This window comes from Capra hircus, chromosome 27 (assembly GCF_001704415.2).
Source record: "Capra hircus breed San Clemente chromosome 27, ASM170441v1, whole genome shotgun sequence".
NCBI classification, from domain to species: Eukaryota; Metazoa; Chordata; class Mammalia; order Artiodactyla; family Bovidae; genus Capra; species Capra hircus.
This window is the reverse complement of record NC_030834.1, coordinates 18,870,113-18,897,038: the sequence shown is the minus strand read 5'-3', so window position 1 is coordinate 18,897,038 and position 26,926 is coordinate 18,870,113. Positions and strand designations below refer to the sequence as shown.

The 26,926-nt window shown below is 38.8% G+C and overlaps 1 protein-coding gene across 5 annotated transcripts in view; it reads right to left on the bottom strand.

The window, feature by feature from the left end:
- Positions 1-26,926, bottom strand: part of GTF2E2 (general transcription factor IIE subunit 2) — a 97,396-nt gene that overhangs the window by 28,874 nt on the left and 41,596 nt on the right. For all 5 annotated transcript variants that reach the window (XM_013975423.2, XM_018041835.1, XM_018041834.1 and 2 more), the window contains 3 exons: positions 19,275-19,382; positions 17,575-17,757; positions 6,061-6,154 (listed from right to left, as the gene is read on the bottom strand). In XM_013975423.2, coding sequence (XP_013830877.1) covers positions 6,061-6,154; positions 17,575-17,757; positions 19,275-19,382 — 385 coding nt within the window. The remainder of the gene's footprint in view (positions 1-6,060; positions 6,155-17,574; positions 17,758-19,274; positions 19,383-26,926) is intronic.

Below are 26,926 nucleotides of genomic sequence, written 5' to 3'. Positions count from 1 at the left end.
TCTCACTGTGTAAGGGTTGTAAGAATATTTGCTGCAGCAACATTAAATGTTTGAAAATATATCTATCAATCAGACACATCTATAAAATGAAATACTAAATAGTCACACAGCATCACAGAATACCTGCAGTACAGAGAAAATAAACTGGAAAATTTTACAGAACTTATACCTAGAAATATATCTAATAAGCACATATAATCTGGGGGGGGGGAGGGTAGTGAAAATGCTTATTTTGCCTTTACAGACAAATAATGAGGTGATGGGAAGAGTTTAAGCTGGTAGAGGCCATAAAACACAGCAAATGAAAAGAGGTTAACACTAGGGAACAGAACTCTACGTAAAAGGTACGAAACAGGAAAAGGCTGAGCAAAGTTACAACAACAGTATCCAGAGAAAGCACACACAAGGGACAGAAAAATCACAACCCAATATAAGGACTAGGGTGACAGCTACTACTAAATTCTAAGTGCACTCCCTACAATTTTTCCAATGAAATACGATTAAGAAACCCTACAGTTTCAGGCTATTTTTTTTCTCTTGACATACAGAATTTTATTTAGAAACTGTTTAAAGTAGGTAAAAACCCTTGTCAAGAAGGAGCAGGTGGAAAATGCGTTCCCAATAAAATGGAATTCTAGGGCAACGAAAGTCTAAAAGGTCACAAAGGAGAAACAGCACCATTGTTATTTGAATAATGGCTAGCTGCTTGCATTTTCTGGCACTGTTAATCACTAAATCTGGATTTTCCTCTGAATTCCACAAAGAGCATGCACTACGCAACAATTTTATCATAAAATACCTGCTTGCTACACACATGTCATGACAGGCTATCACCAGAAACAAGACAAACACATTCAGGCTATTCTTACAGAACTACTGTAATCTCTCTCCTATCAAACACGTGCTGTGCTTATTAGCTGCTCAGTTGTGTCCCCACCCTTTGCGACCCATGGACTGTAGCCCGCCAGGCTCCTCGGTCCATGAAGATTCTCCAGGCAAGAATACTGGAGTGGGTTGCATGCCCTCCTCCAGGGGATCTTCCTGACCCAGAGATCAAGCCCAGGTCTCTCTTGCATTGCAGGTGAATTCTTCACCATCTGAGCCACGAGGGAAGCTCAAGAATACTAGAATGTATAGCCTTACCCTTCTTCTCCAGCGGATTTTCCTGACCCAGGAATCGAACCAGGGTCTCCTCCAATGCAGGAGGATTCTTTACCAGCTGAGCTACCAGGGAAGCCCCCAAATCAAACACTTCCTTCAATTTAAACATCTACTTCCAGAACAGATATGCTACACTATGCTGCCATCTAGAGAGCAGAATTAATACTACATATTCTCTCTGAGAAAGTTTATGTTGTTGAAAGTTGGATGTGGTCAAACAGGAGATACCAAGAGTGAACATGGACATTTTAGAAATCAGGGCGGGAAAAGGCAGATTTAATTCAGATGACCATTATATCTACTACTGTGGACAAGAATCCCTTAGAAGGAATGGTGTAGCCCTCACAGTCAACAAAGGAATCCGAAACGCAGTACTTGGCTTCAATCTCAAAAATGACAGAATGATCTCAGTTCGTCTTGAAGGCAAACCAAGCATTCAATATCACAGTAATCCAAGTCTACACCCCAACCACTAATGCCGAAGAAGATGAAGGTGAACAATTCTATAAAGACCTACAAGACCTCCTAGAACTAACAGCAAAAAGGATATCCTTTGAGCATATAAGACTGGAAAGCAAAAGTAGGAAGTCAAGAGAATACCTGGAGTGACAAACAGACAAGTTTGGCCTTGGAGTCCAAAATGAAGCGGGGCAAAGGCTAACAGAGCTTTGCCAATAGAATGTATTGGTCACAGAAAACATCCACTTGCAACAAAACAACAGAGGACTGCTGTGGACATCACCAGATGGTCAGTACTGAAATCAGACTGATTATATATGTTCTTTGCAGCCGAAGATGGACAAGATCTATACAGTCAGCAAAAACAAGAGCTTATTGTGGCTCAGATCACCAGTTCCTTATCGTAAAATTCAGGCTCAAATTGAAGAAAGTAGAGAAAAACATTAGGCCATTCAGGTATGCCCTAAATCAAATTCCTTATGATTATACAGTAGAAGTGACAAATAGATTCAAGGGACTAGATATGGTAGACAGTGTCTGAAGAACTATGGATGGAGGTTTGTAACATTGTATAGGAGGTGGTTACCAAATCCATCGATAAGAAAAAGAAATGCAAGAAGGCAAAGTGTTTGAGGAAGCATTATAAATACCTGAGAAAGGGAGAGATGCAAAAGGCAAAGGAGAAAGGGAAAGATATTACCCAAATGAATGCAGAGTCCCAGAGCAAAACAAGGAGAGACAGGAAAACCTTCTTAAGTGAACAATGCAAAGAAGTAGAGAAAGACAACAGAATGGAAAAAATTAGAGATCTCTTTTAGAAAATTGGAGATATCAAGGCAACATTTCATGCAAAGATGGTACAATAAAGAACAGAAACAGTATGGACCTAACAGAAGCAGAAGAGATTAAGAAGAGGTGGCAAGAATACACAGAGGAACTATACAAAAAAGTTCTTAATGCCCCAGATAACCACAATAGTATGAACACTCACCTAGAGCCAGACATCCTGGAGTTCAAAGTCAAGTGGGCCTTAGGAAGCATTGCTATGAACAAAGCTACTGGAGGTGATGGAATTCCAGCTGAGCTATTTCAAATCCTAAGAGATGGTGTTGTTAAACTGCTGCACTCAATATGCCAACAAATTTGGAAAACTCAGAGCAATGGCCCAAGACTGGGAAAGATAAGTTTTCATTTCAACTCCAAAGAAAAGCAATGCCAAAGAATGCTCAAATTACTGCAAATTGCACTCATTTCACATGCTAGCAAGATTATGCTCAGAATCTTTCAAGCTAGGCTTCAGCAATATGTGAACCGAGAACCAGATGTACAAGCTGGATTTAGAAAAGGCAGAAGAGCCAGAGATCAAATTGCCAACATACGCTGGATCACTGAATAAGCAAAGGGAATTTTTTAAAAATCTACTTCTGCTTCACTGACTATGCTAAAGCCTTTTATTGCGTGGATCACAACAAACTGGAATATTCTTAAAGAAATGGGAATACCACACCATCTTTTCTGTCTCCTAAGAAACCTGTATGCAGGACAAGAAGCAACAGTTAGAACTGGACATGGAACAATGGACTGGTTCAAAATTGGGAAATGAGTACATCAAGGTCGTGTACTATCACCCTACTTAGTTAGCTTATATGCAGAGTACATCATATGAAACACTCTGCTGGATGACTTACAAGCTGGAATCAAGACTGCCAGGAGAAATATCAACAATCTCAGATACGCAGATGACACCACTCTAGTGGCAGAAAGCGAAGAAGAACTAAAGAACCTCTTGATGAAGGTCAACGCGAGAGTGAAAAAAGCTGGCTTAAAATTCAACATTCAGAAAACAAAGATTATGGCATCCAGTCCCATCACTTCATGGCACATAGATGGGGAAAAAGTGGAAACAGTGTCAGATTTCATTTTCTTGGGCTCTAAAATCACTGCCAATGGTAACTGCAGCCACAAAATTAAAAGACGTTTGCTTTTTGGAAAAAAACCTATGAAAACTCTAAACAGTGTATTAAAAAACAGAGACATCACTTTGCAGACAAAGGTCCATACAGTAAAAGCTATGGTTTTTCCAGTTGTCATGTATGGGTGTGAAAGTTGGACCATGAAGAAAGCTGAGTTCCAAAGAATTGATGCTTTTGAACTGTGGTGCTGGAGAAGACTCTTGAGAGTCCCTTGGACTGCAAGGAGATCCAACCAGTCAATCCTAAAGGAGATCAGTCCTTAATATTCACTGGAAGGACTGATGCTGAAGCTCCAAAACTTTGGCCACCTGATGCAAGGAAGCTCACTGGAAAAGACCTTGATGCTAGGAGCAAGAGGAGAAATGGGCAACAGAGGATGAGACGGCTGAATGGCATCACTGACTCAATGGACATGAGTTTGAGCAAACTCAAGGAGGTAGTGAAGGACAGGGAAGCCTGGCATGCTGCAGTTCATGGGGTTGCAGAGAGTTGGATACGACACAGTGACTTATGGACAACAAGTCATTAGACAATATTTCAAGTTAAAAATAAATAACAGTATAAACATATTATTTAGCAATATGGGAAAAACCACTGGAAGAATTTAAAGTAAAACCAGTTAAGTTACTTGCCATAAAATAAAGGGACTGGAACCAGAGAAAGGAAAACTACATCCGCTTTTTACTGTATCTTTCTTACTATTTGAAAATGTGATACTAAGTTTAAGACGATGAAAAATTTTTTTTTAATGGATTAATTATGCTTAAGGAATTAGTTGTTTATTTAAACTCAGAAGGACTTAAAGATCAAGTCCATTTTTATGGTTTTAAATAGGAAGAACTCAATCTGACAATTATAAAAGTCTCTATAACAGAAAACTCCTAGTAAAAGAGACACAGGGGAAACAAAAATTGCTCAGCTGAATCTTTCTTGAATGAGCACCTATCACTACAATATACAGGAGGAGTTGACTACTACCCTGTTTTACATACAGGAAGCTTATTTAGAGAAATGGCATTATAGAAGAGCCGTAATACTTTGCAAATTTTCACTTAACAAACATTAATAGAGAACCAACTGTATACAAGGAACTCTTGATGAGGATTCTCACAAAAATGTAACATTCTATTTCCTACAAAAAGCAAAGTCGGGGCTTCCCTGGTCCAGTGGTAAAGAATTCGCCTTGCAATGAAAGGACACCAGTTCGATCTTTGGTCAGGGAAGGAAGATCCCACATGCCTTGGGACATTTGAGCCCATGTGCCACAACTACTGAGCCTGCTCTCTGGAACCTGTGAGCTGCAACTACCGAGCCCACGTGCCCTAGACCTCGTGCTCCGCGACAAGAGAAGCCACTGTAATAAGAAGCCCTCACACGGCAACTCGAGAGGAGGCCCCACTCACCACGACTAGAAGAAGCCCGTGCATAACAACAAGGATGCTGCACAGTCAAAAATAAGTAAGTTTTAAAAAATCATGGTCATCTAAGTAACTTTAGGTTGATGAAATTACAGCACCACAAGACTGAGTATCCACAGCTAGATAACACATAAAAGAAAAATCTGGAGTTACTGCACAAATTACAAATCATAATCAAGGCAGGGCTCTCCAGGAAATGCATTTCTTTTACAAAATTATTCATTCAATAGAATCTCCTTTAAAAATTTCACAGAAACAGTCAATAGGATTACCAAACTGGGACAGCAATAGTTTCACTCTACTGCACTTTGTGTCTTTCTATATTGTTAAAATATTTTGCTGGAGTTTGAATTACTTTTGAAATTTTATAATTAAAATGTTCAATTTTTCTTGCCTTTTAATAAAACTTCAAAGTTAATACAAATTTAGAGTGAAAGATATTTGCTTAAACGGGAATATCTACTTGTCTAGAAATTTCTCAAAACTAAACTCTTACACTTCTATTTTATATGAAAATATTGATGAAATATTTGAAACTAAAATCCAAAATATAAGTATCATGCATTTAGAAGACAGCATAGAGCTTATTAGCATCCAACTCTACAACCGCCAGAAAGAAAAACATTAATCTCCTTTCTTATCCAACTGGATAACCAAAAACTCATAACTTTTTAAAGAAAATATCCGTTTTCACAAAAAGTTAGTATTTTTTCTCCCCTTCATGGATCGAGCTTTCATACCAAGATATGAAGTAGTATTTGTAAAACAGAAATAAACTCCTGTTTGGTATACCTGAAGTATGAGAACAGGAAGTTACTATTACACTACAAGTACAATTAACCTAAAATTTTTCAAATTACATATTTCAAATTGTATTGTGAGAAATACATTAGACATATAAAGTTGTTAACTCTAAGACATGATAATGCTAAAACAGCAGTATAATACTATTTAAAGTTTTAATTGTATTATGAACAGTATGAATTCTATCATCCTAAATTTGTAACATGTCTGTATATTACAGAAAGTATCTAGAAAGGAAGGCTCACCTTCATCCACAGAAAACTGACAGCTCTTATCATTGAAGAAAAGAATTTTCTTCTTATCAGGACGGTTTACAAATAGTATCTGGTCCCCTAAAGCCTTAAAGATAAAGAAAAAATTTTCAGTTTCCAAATTAAATTCCAAAAAAATTTTTCCAAATTACATCACTTAAGATTTTTTCTTAAACAACAAAGGAGTTCCAGCTTCTTTAACTCTCAGTATACCAATAGGGTCCACTAGACCAAATTTTAATTCTAAAGTTTCTTTCTTGAGCAGTTTGACTTTTAAGGATTGATATTTTGAAACTTTGAGAGATCCTTCACGGTTCAAAAAGAAGAAAAACTGTTTTAAATATTAGGACAAAAGTCAATCCATCTGACAATTACAACTTGGTATAGCGGGCTCTTATTAATCTGTGGGAAGAAAACCATGGATCTCAATATTCTTACTTGTCCTTGAAATATTTTGTTACTTACTTACTCATCATTATCCATCAGTTATTTCCAGTCATGCTTTGAAAAGCTAGAACCCTAAGATAATGGAAGAATGATTAAATCATCTAAACTGTGTGTAGCTATGAGATAAATAGCCATCCTTCAGTTTTCTTACTGCATTGCCCAAAATACTGCATCATCTTTACAGAAAAAAATAAAGGACTTGAGCAGTTTTTGTTGTCTTTTAGCTTTGATTGAACACAACTGACAATTAAAATTTTCACTCACTGCTCTAGCGAGGACAAGAAAATCAACATATTTCATTATTATTAATTAATGAGAACAAGAATGCAAAAAGTCTGATAATACTCTGGACTATGATGATGGTAAAATTCATCACAGAAATACACTCTCAAACTATAAGTCTTTAGATGACAACATCACAGAGGAATAATCTCAACCTTAGGCATCAACAAGGGCTTCCCTGGCAGTGACAGTAAAAAATCTGTCTGCGATTCGGGAGACCTGGGTTTGATTCCTGGGTCAGGAAGATTCCTTGGAGAAGGGAATGGCTACCCACTCCAGTACTCTTGCCTGGAGAATTCCATGGACAGAGGAGCCTGGCGGGCTACAGTCCATGGGGTTTCAAAGAGTCAGATATGCCTGAGTGACTAACACTTTAGGCATCAACATGTGAACCATATGCACTTAACAGATACATAAAGAGCATTCCATCCAAAGACAACAGAAAGAATATATACTATTCTCAAGCACCCACGTGACACTCTCCAGACTAGTTAATATGATAAGGCACAAAACAAGCCTTAACAAATCACATCTAGCACCTTTTCTGACCACAACAGTATATAAAACTAAAACTCAATTATAAGAAGCTGGAGGATTCACAAATAACAACAGAATAAGTCCACTACATATGAACAAGTTCTGTTCTGAGAGCACATTCCTAAGTCCAATTTGTCTGTTAAGTCCAACAAAGCTAGCCTAGATATCCAACTAACACAACAGGTTATACAGTATTGTACTGTAATAGATTTATAATAGCTTTCATACAAAAAATACACAGAAAACAAACAAAACATTTTAAACCTTACAGAACAGTTTCATGAAAAGTATAGTAGTAGAGTACAACAGCTGGCATACCAGGGCTGGCATCAAGTGAACAGGCAAGAAGAGCTAAATGACTGGAGGAAGGAGAGGAGGTAGGAATCAGGATTGTCAGCAATAGCAGATGGAGGTCCTGCTATAAGTTCACCCGTGCTTTATGTGATTGGACATGGAAACACACATTTGCCTCCTTGAAAGTTTACTACTTGAAAGTTGCTATGTAGGGGACTTACTGTATGCTGCTAATTGCTGGGTCAAAGAAGAAATGTTAAAAACACCTTGAAAAAATGAAAATAGAAATACAATGTACCAAAACTTATGAGAGGTTATCTGTATGCAGGCCAGGAAGCAACAATTAGAACTGGACATGGAACAACAGACTGGTTCCAAATAGGAAAAGGAGTACGTCAAGGCTGTATACTGTCACCCTGCTTATTTAACTTCTACGCAGAGTACATCATGAGAAATGCTGGACTGGAAGAAACACAAGCTGGAATCAAGATTGCCGGGAGAAATATCAATAACCTCAGATATGCAGATGACACCACACTTATGGCAGAAAGTGAAGAGGAACTAAAAAGCCTCTTGATGAAAGTGAAAGAGGAGAGTGAAAAAGTTGGCTTAAAGCTCAACATTCAGAAAACAAAGATCATGGCATCCGGTCCCATCACTCCATGGCAAATAGATGGAGAAACAGTGGAAAAAATGTCAGACTTTATTTTTTGGGGCTCCAAAATCACTGCAGATGGTGACTGCAGCCATGAAATTAAAAGAGGCTTACTCCATGGAAGAAAAGTTATGACCAACCTAGACAGCAGATTCAAAAGCAGAGACATTACTTTGCCGACTAAGGCTATGGTTTTTCCAGTAGTCATGTATGGATGTGAGAGTTGGAGTGTGAAGAAGGCTGAGCGCCAAAGAATTGATGCTTTTGAACTGTGGTGTTGGAGAAGACTCTTGAGAGTCCCTTGGACTGCAAGGAGCTCCAACCAGTCCATTCTGAAGGAGATCAGCCCTGGGATTTCTTTGGAGGGAATGATGCTGAAGCTGAAACTCCAGTACTCTGGCCACCTCATGTGAAGAGTTGACTCACTGGAAAAGACTCTGATGCTGGGAGGGATTGGGGACAGGAGGAGAAGGGGACAACAGAGGATGAGATGGCTGGATGGTATCACTGACTCGATGGATGCAAGTCTGAGTGAACTCTGGGAGGTGGTGATGGACAGGGAGGGCTGGCGTGCTGCAATTCATGGGGTCGCAAAGAGTCGGACACGACTGAGCGACTGAACTGAACTGAACTCAAGAAGAAATTCAGTTATAAATGCCTGTTAAAAAACCAGAAAAATCTCAAAAAAGCCTAAACTTACACCTCAAGGAATTAGAAAAAGAATAAATGAAGCCCAAAGTTAGTAGAAGGAAGGAACTAACAAAGATTAGAATGGAAATAAATTTGAGAGAGACTAAAAAAAACAGAAAAGATTAATGAATCTATGAGCTGATTCTTTGAAAAAATAAACAAAACTTGAGCTTAACCAAGAAAAAAAGACAAGAAGACTCAAATACATTAAATCAGAAATGAGATTCATATTGACATATGGCAGAAACCAACACAATACTGTAAAGCAATTACCCTCCAATTAAAAATCACAAATGAAATAGATGTTACAACCAATATTACAGAATACAAAAAATCATAGGAGACTAGTATGAACATGTGCCAAAATTGGAAAACCTAGAGGAAATGAATAAATTTCTACAAACATATAAACTATCAAGACTGAACCATAAATAGGAATTCTGAACAAATCAATAATTAATAGACAGAATAAGTAATCAAAAATCTCCAATCAAAAGTCCAGGACAACTGCATTAGTTCTACCAAACATTCAAAGAAGACTATCAATCCTTCTCAAACTCTCCCAAACACCTGAACCAATGCATCAAATTTATTCTGAGGCCAGCACTACCCTGATACCAAAACGAGACAAATATGCAACAAGAAAAGAAAACTGCAGGCCAACATCCCTGATGAACACACGCAAAAATCCTCAACAAAATATTAACACACCAGATTCAACAGTACATTAGAATAATCTCACACCACAATCAAGCGAATTTACTCCAAGTATACAAGGATGGCTCAGTATCTGCAGATCAATCATGATACAGCACATTAACAAAATGAAAGATAAAAGTCACGTGCTCATTTCAGTAGACGCAGAAAAAGCACTTGGCAAAATTCAAAATACACTGACCATAATGCGCCACACTATGGATACCAAGGTAACATATCTCAACATAATGAAGGCCATATATGACAAGCCCACAGTTTACATCAAAATCAGCAGTTGAAAGCTGAAAGCACTGCCTCTAAATCAGGAGCAAGACAAGGAAACCTACTCTTGCCACTTTTATTCAGAGTATTGTGAAGTCCTAATCAGAGCAGTCAGACAAGGAAAAGAAATAAAAGGCATACAAATTGGAAAGAAGTAAAATATCACTTTTTACAGACTATATTTTATATACCTCCCTAAAGACTTCACCAAAAAGCTATTAAAATAATGAATTCAGTAAAGCTGCAATACAAAACCAATATACAAAAAATTTGAGTTTCTATAAATTAACAACTATCAGAAAGAAATTAACAATCCCACTTACAACTGCATCAAAAAGAGTAAGGTACTTAGAAATAAATTTCACCAAGATAAACAAACTCTACATTGAAAATTACAAGACAATGATGAAAGAAACTGAAGAAGATTCAAACAATGGAGATAGTCTGTGTTCATGAATTGGAAGGGTTAATACTGGTAAAATATCTATTACCACCCAAATGAATACCAAGATTCAATGCAATCCTTATTAAAATTTCAACAGGATTTTTCACAGAACTAGAACAGTGCTAAAATTTATTTGGAATCACAAAAGATCCTATCAAACCAAAGCAATCTTGAGAAAGAACAACAAATCTGGAGGCATCGCACCCCCAATATTACAAAGGAAAACTACTGATACAGTATGGCACGGACATAAAAACAAGCATGCAGATCAATGGGACAGAACAGAAAATCCAGAAATAAACCTGTGCATCTATGGTGAATTAATTTACAACAAAAGTGCCAAGACTACACAACAAGGAAAGGACAGTCTCTTCAATAAATGGTTCTGCAAAAATGGGACAGCCACATTCAAAAGAATGAAATTGGACCACTATCTTATACCATATGCAAAAATCATTTTTAAATGGATTAAAGACCTGAATGTAAGACTTGAAACCGTAAGAATGTTGGAAGAAAACACAGGCAATAAGCTCTGTGACATTCATTTTGGCAATTTTTCAGATTCAACATTAAAAGCAAAGGCAACAAAAGCAAAAATAAACAAGTGAGACATCATACTCAAAAGTTTCTGCACAGCAAAAGAAACATCAACAAAATGAAAAGGCAACCTAACCAATGAGAGAAAACATTTGCAGATCACACATCTGATAAGGCGTTAATACCCCCCAAATACATAAACTGATGGAACTTAACAGCCAAAAAAAAAAAACCACTCAATTAGAAAATGGGCAGAGGATTTGAACAGATATTTTTCCAAAGAAGACCACTCAGGTGGTCAAGAGGTAAATGCAGAGATGCTTAACATCACTAACCATCAGGAAAATGCAAATCAAAACCTCAAGATTATCACCTCATGCCTGTCAAACTGGCTATTGTCAAAAAGACAAAATGATGAGTCTTGGAGAGGATATGGAGAAAAGGGAACCCTTGTGCACTGTTGGTGGGAACTGTGAACCACCATGGAAAACAGTATGGGGGTTCCTCAAAAACCTGAAAATAAAACTACCAGATGATTCAGCAATGCTAACTCTTGAGTGTTTTCATCCAAAGAAAGTGAAACTACCAACTTAAAAAGGGATATGCACCACCTTGTTCAGTGCAGCATTATTTACAACAGCCAAGACAGGGAAACCAGCCAAGTGCCCACTGAGGCATGAATGGATAGAGAAAATGTGCTATATATAAGCAATGGACTCCCAGGGCATTACACTAAGCCAAGCAGGTCAGAATAAAAAAGACAAAATACTGTATGAACTCACTTATATGTGGAACCTCAAAAAAAAAAAAAAAAAAAAGCTTACAGATACAGAAAATAGACTGGTTGGTGGTTGCGAGAAACAAGAGGTTAAGGGGTGGGCAAAATACAAGCAGGGGATCAAAAGGTACAAACTTCCAGTTACCAAGTCAGTCAGTCATGGGGATGTACAGCTGTTAAGAGCAAATCTTAGAAGTTCTTATTACAAAATAAATTTTTTGATAACTATGTATGGTAACAAATTTAACCAGACTTACTATGATCATTTTTAAATTAAAAGATTAAAAACAATCTTTAATTGAAAAAAAAAAAACCTGAGTAGCTGATTCAATATACCATCTTAAAATTTAAAATCCTACCACTAATGCAGAATGGCCTATTTAAAATCATACTGGTTTCATTATTTCATTTCATTATTAATCTCCAGAACACAGCTAATTAGAGAAGAATAATCTGGAACAATCACTGCTTTCTCTCATTCTCTTCTCTTCTTGCTTTTGCATACTCCTTTTTGTTCCTTGCTAGCACTATACATTTCTTCAAAGCACTGTATGGTCAACAAAATGACAGTAATAGTTATCTTCTATCTCTGCCAAGAACTGAAGAAAAGGAAACAACCCAGAAGGGATTTAACCTAATTATGCCAAATTTCTCCCTTGAGAAATTACTTAGGCTAGAACACATCTTCACATTTTTTAAGTGTGGGTTTTTTTAAAAACTTGGGTTTTTAACAATTTAGAAATAATCCTGCCTGAAAATGACAGACTGTCCACTTTTCATGACCCCCTTCAATTCCTTAAGGAAAAGAACCACTAAAAACAGGATGTCAAAGTGACTTTACATCACAGAACTATTTAAAACAAAATAAGCAATCGTAAGTTTACATCACCATTCTACTTTAGAATGTAATGAAAAGCCTACTGAAGACTAACAATACTAGCTCCTATCAAACTGGAGGAAAAGAATGGAGCAGGAAATGCACCCAGAATTCCCAACCAGTAAGCTACGATTCGATACTTCTACCTTTCAACATGCTATAACAGCGCAATTTAGCAACTCTTGTCACATATTATTTGCAAAATAATAAGTTTAGACATTTAAGTTGAAATCTCAAAAGGGTTCTTCATGTGGTAATGGCCAAGTAGCTCCTAAGGGACCAGCCCACTTGAAGACAACTACTATAGTCTCTGGACAAGGTATTTCAAACAGAAGCCTCCTTCCTGCAAACAACAACAACAATTCCCTGGCAGTCCAGCAATTAGAGACTCCGCACTCCCATTGTGAGGGCCCAGGTTTGATCCCTGGTTGGGGACCTAAGATCCCATAAGCTGTGTGATGTGGCTCCAAAAAAGACCCAAAGAGGAAAAAAAGAGCTAAATGAACAAAACAGATGTGTCATATGGTACCTACCACAGAGAAGAGAAAGTCTGAAGTTTGAGTCTAGTCAAGACATATGCCCACTTAAAAACAAAATAAAAAAACTCTTGAGGACTATCATGGAATCCTGAGTCATGTAATTCAGAATGTTCAAAATTCAATAGAAACTAGGTATCTGAAGAAACAGGAAAATAAGAACCATACTCAAGAAACAAAGTCTCAGTGCAGACCATCCCCAATATGAGCCAGCTCTTAAAATTAGAAGATTTTAAAGCACTTTTTCAAAGTAGCAACAGAAATTATTCACAAGGGTGTAATGGAAAATATGCTTGTGATGAACAGGAAAAAGAAAAAAAAAAGAGTATCTCAGCAAAGAAACAGAAACCATTTCATTCAGAAAGAATGAAAAGCCTACAACTGAAAATACAATTTATAAAATAAAGAATTTACCAACTGGGAGCCGAAGGACGTGCGCTCACCTCCTCCTGAGAGAACACCAAAATCTCAACTAGCTGTTGAGCAAGCACTGACAGGAGGACACTGGAAACTACCAAAAAAGATACCCCACATCCAAAGACAAAGAAGAAGCCGCAAGACAGTGGGAGGGGCACAATCACAATAAAATCAAATCCCATACCCGCCAGGTGAGTGACCCACAGACTGGAGAACCGTAAGAACTGTAATACCAAACAAGTTCTCCCACTGTTGTGAAGGTCTGGAACCCCACGTCAGGTTTCCCAGCCTGGGGACCCGACAACGGGACTGGGAATCCCCAGGGAATCTGACCTTGAAGGCCAGCGGGATTTGATTACAAGACTTCCACAGCACTGGGGGAACAGAGACTCCAGTCTTGGAGGGCACAAACCAAACCGAGGGCACAAACCAAACCACGCGCACACCAAGACCCAGAGGAAAAGAGCAGCGACTCCACGGGAGACTGAATCGAAACCACCTGCTGGGGTGAGGCTCTCCTGGGGAGATGTGGGTCGGCAGGGACCACGCACAGGGACGGGACACTGGAAGCAGCAGGCTGGGAAGGTCCTCCTCGGTGTAAACCCTTCTGAAGGTAGCCATTAAGCTTACCATAGAGCTGGGGGCTGGGTTGCCTCAGGCCAAACAACTACCAGGGAGGGAGCGAAAACCCACTCATCAGTGGACAATTGGATTAAAGCTTGAGTAAGCAAGGGCATCCCCACCAGAGCAAGACCCAGTTTTCCCCACCACCACTCTCCCATCAAAAAGCTTACACAAGCCTCTTAGCCTCCTTCATCATAGGCCAGACAGAAAAAGCAAGCAGAACCACAATCCCATAGCAAGTAAAACAAAACCACATTACAGAAAGTTAACCATTATGAAAAACGCTGGGCTGGAAGAAGCACAAGCTAGAATCAAGATTGCCGAGAGAAACCTCAGATATGCAGATGACACCACCCTTATGGCAGAAAGTGAAGAGGAACTAAAATGCCTCCTGATGAAAGTCAAAGAAGAGAGTGAAAAAGTTGGCTTAAAGCTCAACATTCATCATGTTTGGGAATGCATGTAAGAATTAAAGATTTTAAAATTTAAAAAAAAATAAAAAATAAAACATTTTAAATCTTAAAAAAAAAAAATTAAAAAAAATTTAAAAAAAAAAAAAAAAAGGCTCAACATTCAGAAAACGAAGATCATGGCATCTGGTCCCATCACTCCATGGCAAATAGATGGAGAAACAGTGTCAGACTTTATTTTGGGGGGCTCCAAAATCACTGCAGATGGTGACCGCAGCCATGAAATTAAAAGACGCTTACTCCTTGGAAGAAAAGTTATGACCAACCTAGCAGAGACATTACTTTGCCAACTAAGGTCCATCTAGTCAAGGCTTTTTCCAGTAGTCATGTATGGATGTGAAAGCTGGACTGTGAAGAAGGCTGAGCACCGAAGAATTGATGCTTTTGAACTGTGGTGTTGGAGAAGACTCTTGAGAGTCCCTTGGACTGCAAGAAGATCCAACCAGTCCATTCTGAAGGAGATCAGCCCTGGGTGTTCTTTGGAAGGAATGATGCTGAAGCTGAAACTCCAGTACTTTGGCCACCTCATGTGAAGAGTTGACTCACTGGAAAAGACTCTGATGCTGGGAGGGATTGGGGGCAGAAGGAGAAGGGGATGACAGAGGATGAGATGGCAGGATGGCATTCATGACTTGATGAACGTGAATTTGAGTGAACTCTGGGAGTTGGTGATGGACAGGGAAGCCTGGCGTGCTACGATTCATAGGGTCGCAAAGAGTCAGACACAACTGAGTGACTGAACTGAACTGAACCATCATGAAAAAGCAGAAAGGTACCTACCAGATGAAGGGACAAGATAAAACCCCAGAAAAACAACTATATGAAATGGAGATGGGAAACTTTCCAGAAAAAGAATTCAGATTAATGATAGTGAAGATAACCCAAGATCTAGGGAAAACAAAGGAGAAGATGCAAGAAATGTTTACCAAAGACCTACAAGAACTGAAGAACAAGCAGAGATAACAGTGCCCTAGAAGGAATCCACAGGAGAATAACTGAGGCGGAAGCATGGATAAATGACCTGCTGGACACAATGGTGGAAATCACTGCCACAGAACAGAATATAGAAAAAAAGAATGAAAAGAAATGAAGACAGCCTAAGACACCTCTGGGACAACAATAAATGCATCAACATTTGCATTATAGGGAGCCCAGAAGGAGAAGAGAGAGAGAAAGGACCTGAGAAAATATATGAAGAGATAATAGCTGAAAATTTCCCTAACATGGGAAAGGAAATAGTCAACCAACCAAGTCCAGGAAGCACAAGAAATCCCAGGAAGGATAATCACAAGACACATCGAGACACACAGTAATCAAGCCGACAAAAATTAAAAGACAAAGATAAAATACTGAAAGCAACAAGGGAAAAATGACAAATAACATACAAGGGAATTCCCATCAGTCCATCAGCTGATTTCTGAACAGAAACTCTACAAGCCAGAAGGGAATGGCACAATATATTTAAAGTGATGAAACAGAAGAATCTAAAACCAAGATACTCTACCCAGTAATATTCTCCTTCAGATTTGATGGAGCAATCAAAAGCTTTCTAGACAAACAAAAGTTCAGAGAATTCAGCACCACCCAACCAGCTTTACAACAAATGCCAAAGGTACTTCTGTAGGCAGGAAACACAAGAAAAGGAAAAGACCTACAAAAAAACAAACCCAAAACAAATCATAAGTGAAGTAAGTAAATGAAGTCACTCAGTCATGTCCGACTCTTTGTGACCCCATGGACGGTAGCCCACCAGGCTCCTCCGTCCATGGGATTCTCCAAGCAAGACTACTGGAGCGGGTTGCCATTTCCTTCTCCAGGGGATCTTCCCAACCCAAGGATCAAACCAGCACTGCAGGCAGAAGCTTTAACCTCTGAGCCACCAGGGAAGCCAAAACAAATTATACATATCAATAATTATCTTAAATGTAAATGGATTTAATGCACCAAGCAAAAGACACAGACTGGCTCAGAGGATGAAAACATGTGCATTTATGCACTTCCGCTTACCACTCTGCTCGACCCCTCGAATTGTATGTAATTATTGTATATTGTTAGGTTAATCATGTTCCCATTATAGCTTGCAACTGTAATTATCTTTTTTGTCTGGCTATTGATTGTGAACACTGATAAAACATCCTTACTAGTAAAAAAAAAAAAATTTACCCAATCGGCTTAATAACAAATTGAAAGTAAAAAAGAAAAGTCAGTATAATTAACAACAGATCAATAGGACAAAAAAAATCCAAAAGCAGGCACACACGTATGCGTGTACACACACACGCACACACCTCCCCCACCTCCCCCCCAAGGCACTAGTGGGACAATACCAAAAAGACCCAACACGTGTAACTGAGCTACCAAGAAGAGGAGAGAAAGAAGCAAGCTTTCTCCATGGGTAGCAAAAAAAAAAAAAAAAAAAAAAAGGAACTTAAAGCTTCCAGATTAGCAGCAGTCATTAGCAACTGTGACTAACAGAGACTAGCAGCCTTCCCAAGAGAGTCGAAAATTCAAACTAGAAATATAGTCTCTATCACATTTACTGACTGCCCGTTTCAGAATGCAAAACCAAGTTATCAGTCAGTGCTTTTGTGTTTTAAAGCCTCTGGTTCCCTCGGGTTGGCAATGTGCCCAAGTGCTGTTGAAGGAGTCCTTGAATACAAACATTAACAACTTAAAAGAAAAACACTTATGCCATTGAGGAAATCTTTCCAGACGCATTTTGAAGAATCAATTATATACAATAACACGAGAAAGATGTGAAAGTTACACAAAAATGACTATGCTCTGTCCTGTTCTGTAGCACAAAACACAAATTTCACATCTTCAACTGATGATGGAGATGGTTTTAAAATAATTTTTTTTTAAGTCTTGATGTTTTTTAAAGCCAAAAGACAGTATCAATTCAAGTTATATTAAGGTGTAGAAAGAAGAGAGGGGTTACCTTGACAGCTTTCTGGGAATTGGGCAATCCTTCCTCGATGTCTTCTAGAAGAATCCCTCCTAAGCCTCTCTGGTCATGCTGATCCAAGAGCCTAAGCAGAGCCTTCTTATCTTTCAAGTTGTACTTGGGCTTAAAGGCATACTTTCCATCTACTACTTCAATTTTGGGATTATTGACTAGTGCCTGAAACAGTGACACATTTTCAACATATTAACAAAAGGAAATACCACACATACATTATTTAATTCTACTAATACTAAAAAAACAACAATACCTAATACAGAGGCAAATTAAAAGTATCTTGTGGATATCAACAGATCTAAACAACAGGCTATCTATCAATAGGCTAAAACAACAGGCAGAGATCAGCACTGTGCTCACTTTTTATTAAAAAAAAAAAACTTTATTATTCACACAGAATCTCTGGATAAGAAAAAACCAGTTTATCAGAACTGCTTTGAAGAAAATGTACCCATATTGTTTCAGAAAACAAAAGAGGTGAGAATCAAAAACACACCTATTAACATCAATAGCCACTGCCTACCCACCCTCAAAGTATCACATATCAGGATTATAACGTGAAAAACATTCCCCTGGGATGAACGTATCAAAAATCAGTCTGTCTACACAGTATCAAAAGGCACTAGCAGCTGTAGAAGGACTTCAAAAGGACCAGAGAAGTGCAGATACGAAATTACCAAAATGTCAGTTGAGACTGAAACTGAGAAGGAACACAGAAATTTCTGAATATAATTATGTTCCCAGTCAGTCCTGTTGTATAACTAATACAAGAAGGAAAGCTCTTCAAGAAAGAGCAACCATTTTATTTTCTTCTACAGCTGCCAGCCTGACCATGAAAGGATAAAAAAACAGAAAGAAGAAATGGGAACGGACCAGTAATTAAAATAACCTTTACCTAATGTCAGTAATCCATGAAATTTCAAAATTAGGAAAAGCATCAAAAATGTGTATTACTAATATGAGCCACAATGATACTGCCTAACTAGTTCATTTTACATTATGAAAATTAAGACTATCTTGCTTGGTAAAATAAACTGAATTCTATTTTAGAAGTTTACATTTAAAATCAGCACTGGTCTTAGAAAGTTGCTTTAATGAATTATCATTTCATACTTAGCCAGAAAAGAGACAAATATCTCAATTTTTATTTTAAAGTGCTACTCATTTCCAAATCAACACAGTCACTGATTGTTTTCAGATTCATTTTCTTCCAATGTTGTGTGTATATATACAAAACATTTGTGGTTATTTTTCCAAGTGACTTGTCAGAGGCAGTAACATCACTGTCAACTCATAATAGCAGTAGCAGTATGACAAATATATTTCTTAACAAAATATCTTGCTTTCCCTATAATACTTCAAGCTTTAAATGTCTCAAAACATAGAAACAATACAATCTGTCAAATACATACATTACAAATTAAGCAATTCAAAATAAGCATCAATTATTCCGTAAAAACTTAAAAATTAGTAGTGACTGACTTCTTTACAACTTTAATGCTACTGTCTCCAACATTTTAAAATAGATACACAGAATATACAAAAACAAATCAATCTCAAAATGTGTATGTTTAAAAAAAAAACCTATACCAATTCAAGAAAAAACATCAGATTTCAGCATATGAAAACCGTACTTACAGTAAAAAAATTTTTTTACAATAATTTAAGACTATTCTTACCTCACTCATTAGCCATTGCTTCTGCTTGAGTCCAATATCTAAATGTTGCGTTTCATCCAAAATTTCTTCTAAAGTAAGAGGATGTGTATCTCCTCGCTGATGTCGTGTCTATTGAAGGAAGAAATTGCTATTTGAAGACGGTTTTAAAATGCTAGGTGTATTAAATAACAGAGTAAATGAATCTTTTCAGGAGTGTAGAATGTGTAATTATTTGAAGCAGTACAATTATAGTGAAGAAGAGAATGGACTATAAAATCAGAACTGAGTTCAAACTTGAAGCTACATAAAATCAAACAATAAAATGAGAAAAAATATTTGCAATTCTTATCACAAAAAGTTAACCTTCCTAACATTTAAACAGTTCCAAAAAGCTAACAAGAAAAGGACCCCAAAACAGGAACATACAAATCACAAAAACAGAAATGCTAATGACCATCAATGGAGGAAAAGATACTCAACTTCCACTAAGATATTTCTCATCTATTACACTGGCAAAAATCCTTATTTGACAACTCAATTGGTAAGGCTATCAGGAAACAGGCCCTCTAACACACCGATGGTAAACAATGCAAATTGATATGATTCCTTGGGAGGGAATTTGGCAACAAAAATGCACTGAAACCCTTAATCTAGCAAATCCAATTCTGAGCATTCACCCTAGAAGAACTACAACATAGAAAAGCAGAAAAGTTACCTGCAGCATCCTTTTAAAAGGAAAATATTAGAAACAACTCAAGTAGCCATCAATGGACCTGAGTCTGAGCAAACCTCAGGAGATAGTGAAGGAGAGGGAAGCCCGGCGTGCTGCAGTCCATGGGGTCGCAAAGAGTTGGACACAACTGAGTGTCTGAACAACAAGGGCCCATCAACAGAGGACTGATTAAATTACAGCATATCAATGCTACTATACAAATGTTAAAAAAGAAAATGCAGGTGTTTGCAATGTGCTGATCTGCAAAGATGTCCAATACAAACTATTAAGAAAAATATGTTGAGACCAAATGCTGGTGAGGATGTGGAGAACAGGACTCTCCTTCTTTGCTGGTGGAAATGCAAATGGTTATGTGCAGAGTACATCATGAACTGTATAAAAAAGGTCTTAATGACACAGAAAACCACAATGGTGTGGTTACTCACCTAGAGCCAGACATTCTGGAATGTGAAGTCAAGCGCACCTTAGGAAGTATTTCGACAAACAAAGCTAGTGGAGGTGATATAATTTGTGGAGGTGATTTAATTTCAGCTGAGCTATTTCAAATCCTAAAAGATGATGCTGTGAAAGTGCCACACTCAATATGTCAGCAAGTTTGGACAACTCAGCAGTGGCCACAGGACTGGAAAAGGTCAGTTTTCATTCTAATCCCGAAGAAAGGCAATGCCAAAGAATGTTCAAACTGCAGCACAATTGTGCTCATTCACATGCTAGCAAGGTAATGCTCAAAATCTTTCATGCTAGGCTTCAACAGTACATGTACCAAGAACTCCCAGATGTACAAGCTGGATTTAGAAAATGCAGAGAAACCAGAGCTCAAACTGCCAACATCTGTTGGATTATGGAAAAAGCAAGGGAATTCCAAAAAACATCTACTTCTGCTTATTGACTATGCTAAAGCTTTTGACTGTGTGAATCACAACAAACTGTGGAAATTTCTAAGAGAGATGGGAATACCAGACCACCTTACCTAAGAAACCTGTAGGCAGGTCAACAAGCAACAGTTACAACTGGACATGGAACAAAATTGGGAAAGGAGGACTTCCAGCTCAAGATGGCACAGTAGAAGGACGTGTGCTCATCTGCTGCGAGAACACCAAAATCAAAACTAGCTGTTCAACAGCCATTAACAGGAGGATTCTGGAAACTACCCAAAAAAGATACCCCATGTCCAAAGGCAAAGAAGCCACAGTGAGACGGTAGGAGGGGCACAATCAGGATAAAATCAAATCCCACACTCACCAGGTGGGTGACCCACAAACTGGAGAACACTAATAGCAAAGAAGTTCTCCCACTGTTGTGAAGGTTTGAAGCCCCACATCAGGCTTCCCAGCCTGGGGACCCAACAAAGGGACTGAGAATCCCCAGGGAATCTGACCTTGAAAGTCAGCAGGATTTGATTCTAAGACTTTCACAGGACTAGGGGAAGCAGACTCCAGTCTTGAAAGACACAAACAAAACTTTGCGTACACCAAGATTCAGAGGAAAGGAGCAGTGACTCCACAAGAAACTCAACCAAACCTACCTGCTCATGCTGGAGAGTCTCCTGTGGAGGCCTGAGTCAGCAGCGACTCACCACAGGGACAGGGGAACTGGCAACAGCTGTCTGGGAAGGTCCCCTTTGGTGTAAACTCTCTTGGAGGTCACACTTAACTGGACCATAGAGCTCACAGACCCCACGGCTGGGTCACCTCAGGCCAAACAACTACCAGGGAGGGAGCGCTACCCTACCCCCATCAGCAGATAACTGGAGTAAAGCTTTACTCAGCACTGAAGATGGTGACTGCAGCCATGAAATAAAAAGACACTTACTCCTTGGAAGAAAAATTATGACCAACCTAGACAGCATATAAAAATCAGAGATATTACTTTGCCAACAAAGGTCCGACTAGTCAAAACTATGGTCTTTCCAATAGTCATATATGGATGTGAGAGTTGGACTATAAAGAAAGCTGAGCACCAAAGAAGTGATGCTTTTAAACTGTGGTGTTGGAGAAGACTCTTGAGAGGCCCCTGGACTGTAAGGAGATCAAACCAGTCCATCCTGAAGGAAATCAGTCCTGAATATTCATTGGAAGGACTGATGCTCAATCTGAAACTCCAATACTTTGGCCACCTGATGCAAAGAGCTGACTCACTGGAAAAGACCCTAATGTTAAGGAAGATCGAAGGCGGGAGGAGAAGGGGATGACAGAGGATGAGATGGTTGGATGGCATCACCAACTCAATGGGCATGAGTTTGAGTAAACTCCACGAGTTGGTGATGGACAGGGAGGCCTGGCATGCTGCAGACCATGGGGTCGCAAAGAGTCAGACATGACTGAGTGACTGAACTGACTGACTGACTTTAGTCAGCAAGGCCCTGCCCACCAGACCAAGACCCATTTTTTCCCACCACCAATCCCTAGCATCAGGAAGCTTACACAAGCCTCTTAGCCTCCTTCATCAGAGGCCAGACAGAAGAAGCAAGCAGAAGCACAATCCCACAGCAAGTAAAACAAAACCACATTACAGAAAGGTAACCATCATGAAAAAGTAGAAAGGTAACTCCCAGATGAAGGGACAAGATAAAACCTCAGAAAAACATCTAAATGAAGTTGAGATAGGCAATCTTCCAGAAAAAGAATTCAGAAGAATGATACTGAAGATGATTCAGGATCTTGGAAAAAGAATGGAGGCAAAGATTGAGAAGAAGGAAGAAATGTTTACCAAAGATCTGCAGGAACCAAAGAACAGACAGAGGTGAATAATACACTAGACGGAATCCACAGCAGAACAACTGAGGCAGAAGCACGGATAAATGACCTGGAGGACACAATGGTGGAAATCACTGCCACAGAATATACAAAAAAAGAATGAAAAGAAATGAAAACAGCCTAAGACACCTTTGGGACAACATTAAACAAACGAACATTCACATTATAGGGTTCCCAGAAGGAGAAGAGAGAAAGGACTTGAGAAAATATATGAAGATATAATAGCTGAAAACTTCCCTAACGTGGGAAAGGAAATAATCAACAAGTCCAGGAAGCACAGAGGATAAACTCAGGAAGTAGGAAGGATAAATTCAAGGAGGAACACACCGAGACACATAGTGATCAAGCAGACAAAAATTAAAGATAAACTATTAACAGCAACAAGGGAAAAATGACAACATACAAGGGAACTCCCATCATGCTATCAGCTGATTTCTCAACAGAAACTCTACAAGTCAGAATGAAATAATGGCAGGATATATTTAAAGTGATGAAAGGAAAGAACCTACAACCAAGAATATTCTACTCAGCAATACTCTCTCTCAGATTTGATGGAGAAATCAAAGGCTTTTCAGACAAGCAAAAGCTAAGAGAATTCAGCACCACCAAACCAGCTTTTACAACAAATGAAAAAGAACTTCTCTAGACAGAAAACGAAAAGGAAAAATTTTACATAAAGAAAATAAACCCCAAATAGTTAAGAAAACAGTAATAGGATCATATACATCAATAATTATTTTAAATGTAAATGGATTAAATGCACCAACCAAAAGACACAGACCAGCTGAGCAGATGAAAACACGTGCCTGTATGCACTTCCACTTAGCACATCACTCTGCTTGAGCCCCCATGTTGTATGTAATTATTTCATACTGCTACTGCTAAGTCACTTCAGTCGTGTCCAACTCTGTGCGACCCCATAGACGGCAGCCAACCAGGCTACCCCATCTCTGAGATTCTCAGGCAAGAATACTGGAGTGGGTTGCCATTTCCTCCTCCAATGCATGAAAGTGAAAAGTCAAAGTGAAGTCGCTCAGTCGTGTCCGACTCTTAGCGACCCCACAGACTGCAGCCTACCAGGCTCCTCCGTCCATGGGATTTTCCAAGCAAGAGTACTGGAGTGGGGTGCCTTTGCCTTCTCCGAATTATTTCATATTGCTAGGTTAATCATGTTCCCAGTATGGCTTGCAACTGTAATTATCTTTTATTTTTTGTCTGGCTATTAATTTTTTGAAAAACTACAAATGCCCAGGGATTCTTTTTTTTTTTTTTGCCAGAGCTCCAGATATGTTTCCAATGAGCAGTCATGTTTAAAAACAACTGAACTATATGAGGATCTTTTACTTTTATCTAGGTTGTTTCACTTTTCTATCTCATATTCAGTGCTCCTGTTTAATTCAGTTTATGTTTTCCAATTTCTTCCATCATTTTTTTCTCTTTTGATGTTCTTTATCAGGCACAAATATATATATATATATATATATATATATACACACATACTATATATAATACATGTATTTAGAAAACTTATGAATTTTTGCATAGCTAAAAAATTTATGACATTTTCATTCCACTTGCTTGACTTAGTATAAATAGAAAGCTCAATTTCTAACTGAAAAAAAAACAGATATGCAAGAAGCAACAAAGGTTTTTACTATATAACACAGGGAACTGTAGTCAATATCTTGTAATAACTTATAATGGAAAATATATGCAGAGTACATCATCGGAAATGCCAGGCTGGATGAAGCACAAGCTGGAATCAAAACTGCCAGAAGAAATATCAATAACCTCAGATATGCAGATGACACCACGCTAAAGGCAGAGAGCGAAGAGGAATTAAAGAGCCTCTTGATGAAGGTGAAAAAGGAGAGTGAAAAGGCTAGCTTAAAACTCAACATTCAAAAAACTACAGTCGTGGCATCACTTCACGGCATCCCATCACTTCATGGCAAATAGGTGAGGAAAAAGTGGGAACAGTGACAGACTTCATTTCTTGGGCTCCAAACTCACTGTGGACAGTGACTGCAGCCATGAAATTAAAAGACATTTGCTCCTTGGAAGAAAAGCTATGACAAATCTAGATAGCGTATTAAAAAGCAGAGACGTCACTTTGCCCACAAAGGTGCCTAGAGTCAAAGCTATGGCTTTTCTAGTAGTTACGTACACATGTGAGAGTTGGACTATAAAGAAGGCTGAGGGTTCAAGAACTGATGCTTTCGAACTGTGGTGCTGGAGAAGATTGGAGAGTCCCTTGGACAGCAAGGAGATCAATCAATCCTAAAGTGGGCCAAACCTGAATATTCACTGAAAAAGACTGATTCATTCAAAAGATTGATGCTGAAGCTTAAGTTCCAACACTTTGGCCACCTGATGCAATCAGCCAACTCATTGGAAGAGACTCTGATACTGGGAAAGATTGAGGGTAAGAGAAGGGGGTGACCTAAGATGAGATGGTTGCATAGCATCACTGACTCAACAGACCTGAGATGAGCAAACTCATGGCATCTGGTCCCATCACTTCATTGGAAATAGATGGGCAAACAGTGTCAGACTTTACTTCTTTGGGCTCCAAAATCACTGCAGATGGTGACTGCAGCCATGAAATTAAAAGACGCTTACTCCTTGGAAGGAAAGTTATGACCAACCTAGATAGCATATTCAAAAGCAGAGACATTACTTTGCCAACAGAGGTCTATCTAGTCAAGGCTATGATTTTTCCTGTGGTCATGTATGGATGTGACAGTTGGACTGTGAAGAAAGCTGAGCGCCGAAGAATTGATGCGTTTAAACTGTGGTGTTGGAGAAGACTCTTGAGTGTCCCTTGGACTGCAAGGAGATCCAAAGAGTCCATTCTAAAGGAGATCAGTACTGGGTGCTCACTGGAAGGACTGATGTTAAAGGTGAAACTCCAATACTTCGGCCACCTCATGCGAAGAGCTGACTCACCGGAAAAGACTCTGATGCTGGGAGGGACTGGAGGCAGGAGGAGGAGATGACAGAGGATGAGATGGCTGGATGGTATCGCTGACTCGATGGACATGAGTTTGAGTGAACTCTGGGAGTTGGTGATGGACAGGGAGGCCTGGCATGCTGTGATTCATGGGGTTGCAAAGAGTCGGACACGACCGAGCAACTGAACTGAACTGAACTGATAAGAAGTAAACCAGGAGAGAAAATAAGCAGAAATACAGCCAAGAACAAGACTTCTTCATTTATACCTTCTCATATTGTTTTTCATATTTAGACACATACTATGTAAACAAAAAAAAGAGTTAAATTTAAAAGAAATATTCCAGGCCCTAAGCTTCATCACTGTTGGGCAGGTTTTTGAGTCTCTCTGGGCTTCAGTAAGGCCAATATATAACTAGAACAAAAATATTTCAAAGGTATGTTTAGAAAACATATATAAAGCCTGCAACTTCCCTGGTGGTCCCTGGTTAAGATTCTGTGCTTACAAGGCAAGAGGCATGAGTTCGATCCCTGGTCAGGAAACTAAGATACTACATGCTGCATAGCGTGGCCAAGAAACAAAAATATGTAAAACTGAACACATACCATGAAGAACCATTTATTGAGCATTTGCTGTTAATTCATTCACTTACTTGATAACTCCCATATGCCAAAAGTACTGCAATGAGACACACAATGAAACGCAAACCACTTCTGCCTTTCAAGAGCTCCCAAAATAGGATCAGAGCTAAATGCACATATATGAAAGTTAGGTATCTGATTATCTGCCAAAAACACAGGGACATTCAGAGGAAATGAAAGAGAAAGCTGAATGTGGACAAACCTCTGAATGGTGACTAGAGAAACAGGAAGAAGCAGCAGCTGCAGTACAGCAAAGCACAGGGGGCTCCAAAGCCAAGTGCACACAACCCAGAGCTACGAAGGTCGATCCATCTGAAAGCTTTATTAAATTTTTTAATTTAAAATTTCCACTTACAAATTATGTTTTACTAATACTGAATGTGAACTGACACCAGAAGACTCCCCTGGCTTCATGTCAGATGACCCACATTTCAGATGGTGACGTGCATAGAGGAAGCCTGAGAAAAGAGTGGGAATCCCACATGACAAGGGGGTTGACGGGCATGGCCTCACTCATTCACTCTCAGCCTTCTGCAGCACACTATAGTTTATCTGCTGTAAGATTCCAGCACTGCAGTGAATCTTTTTTT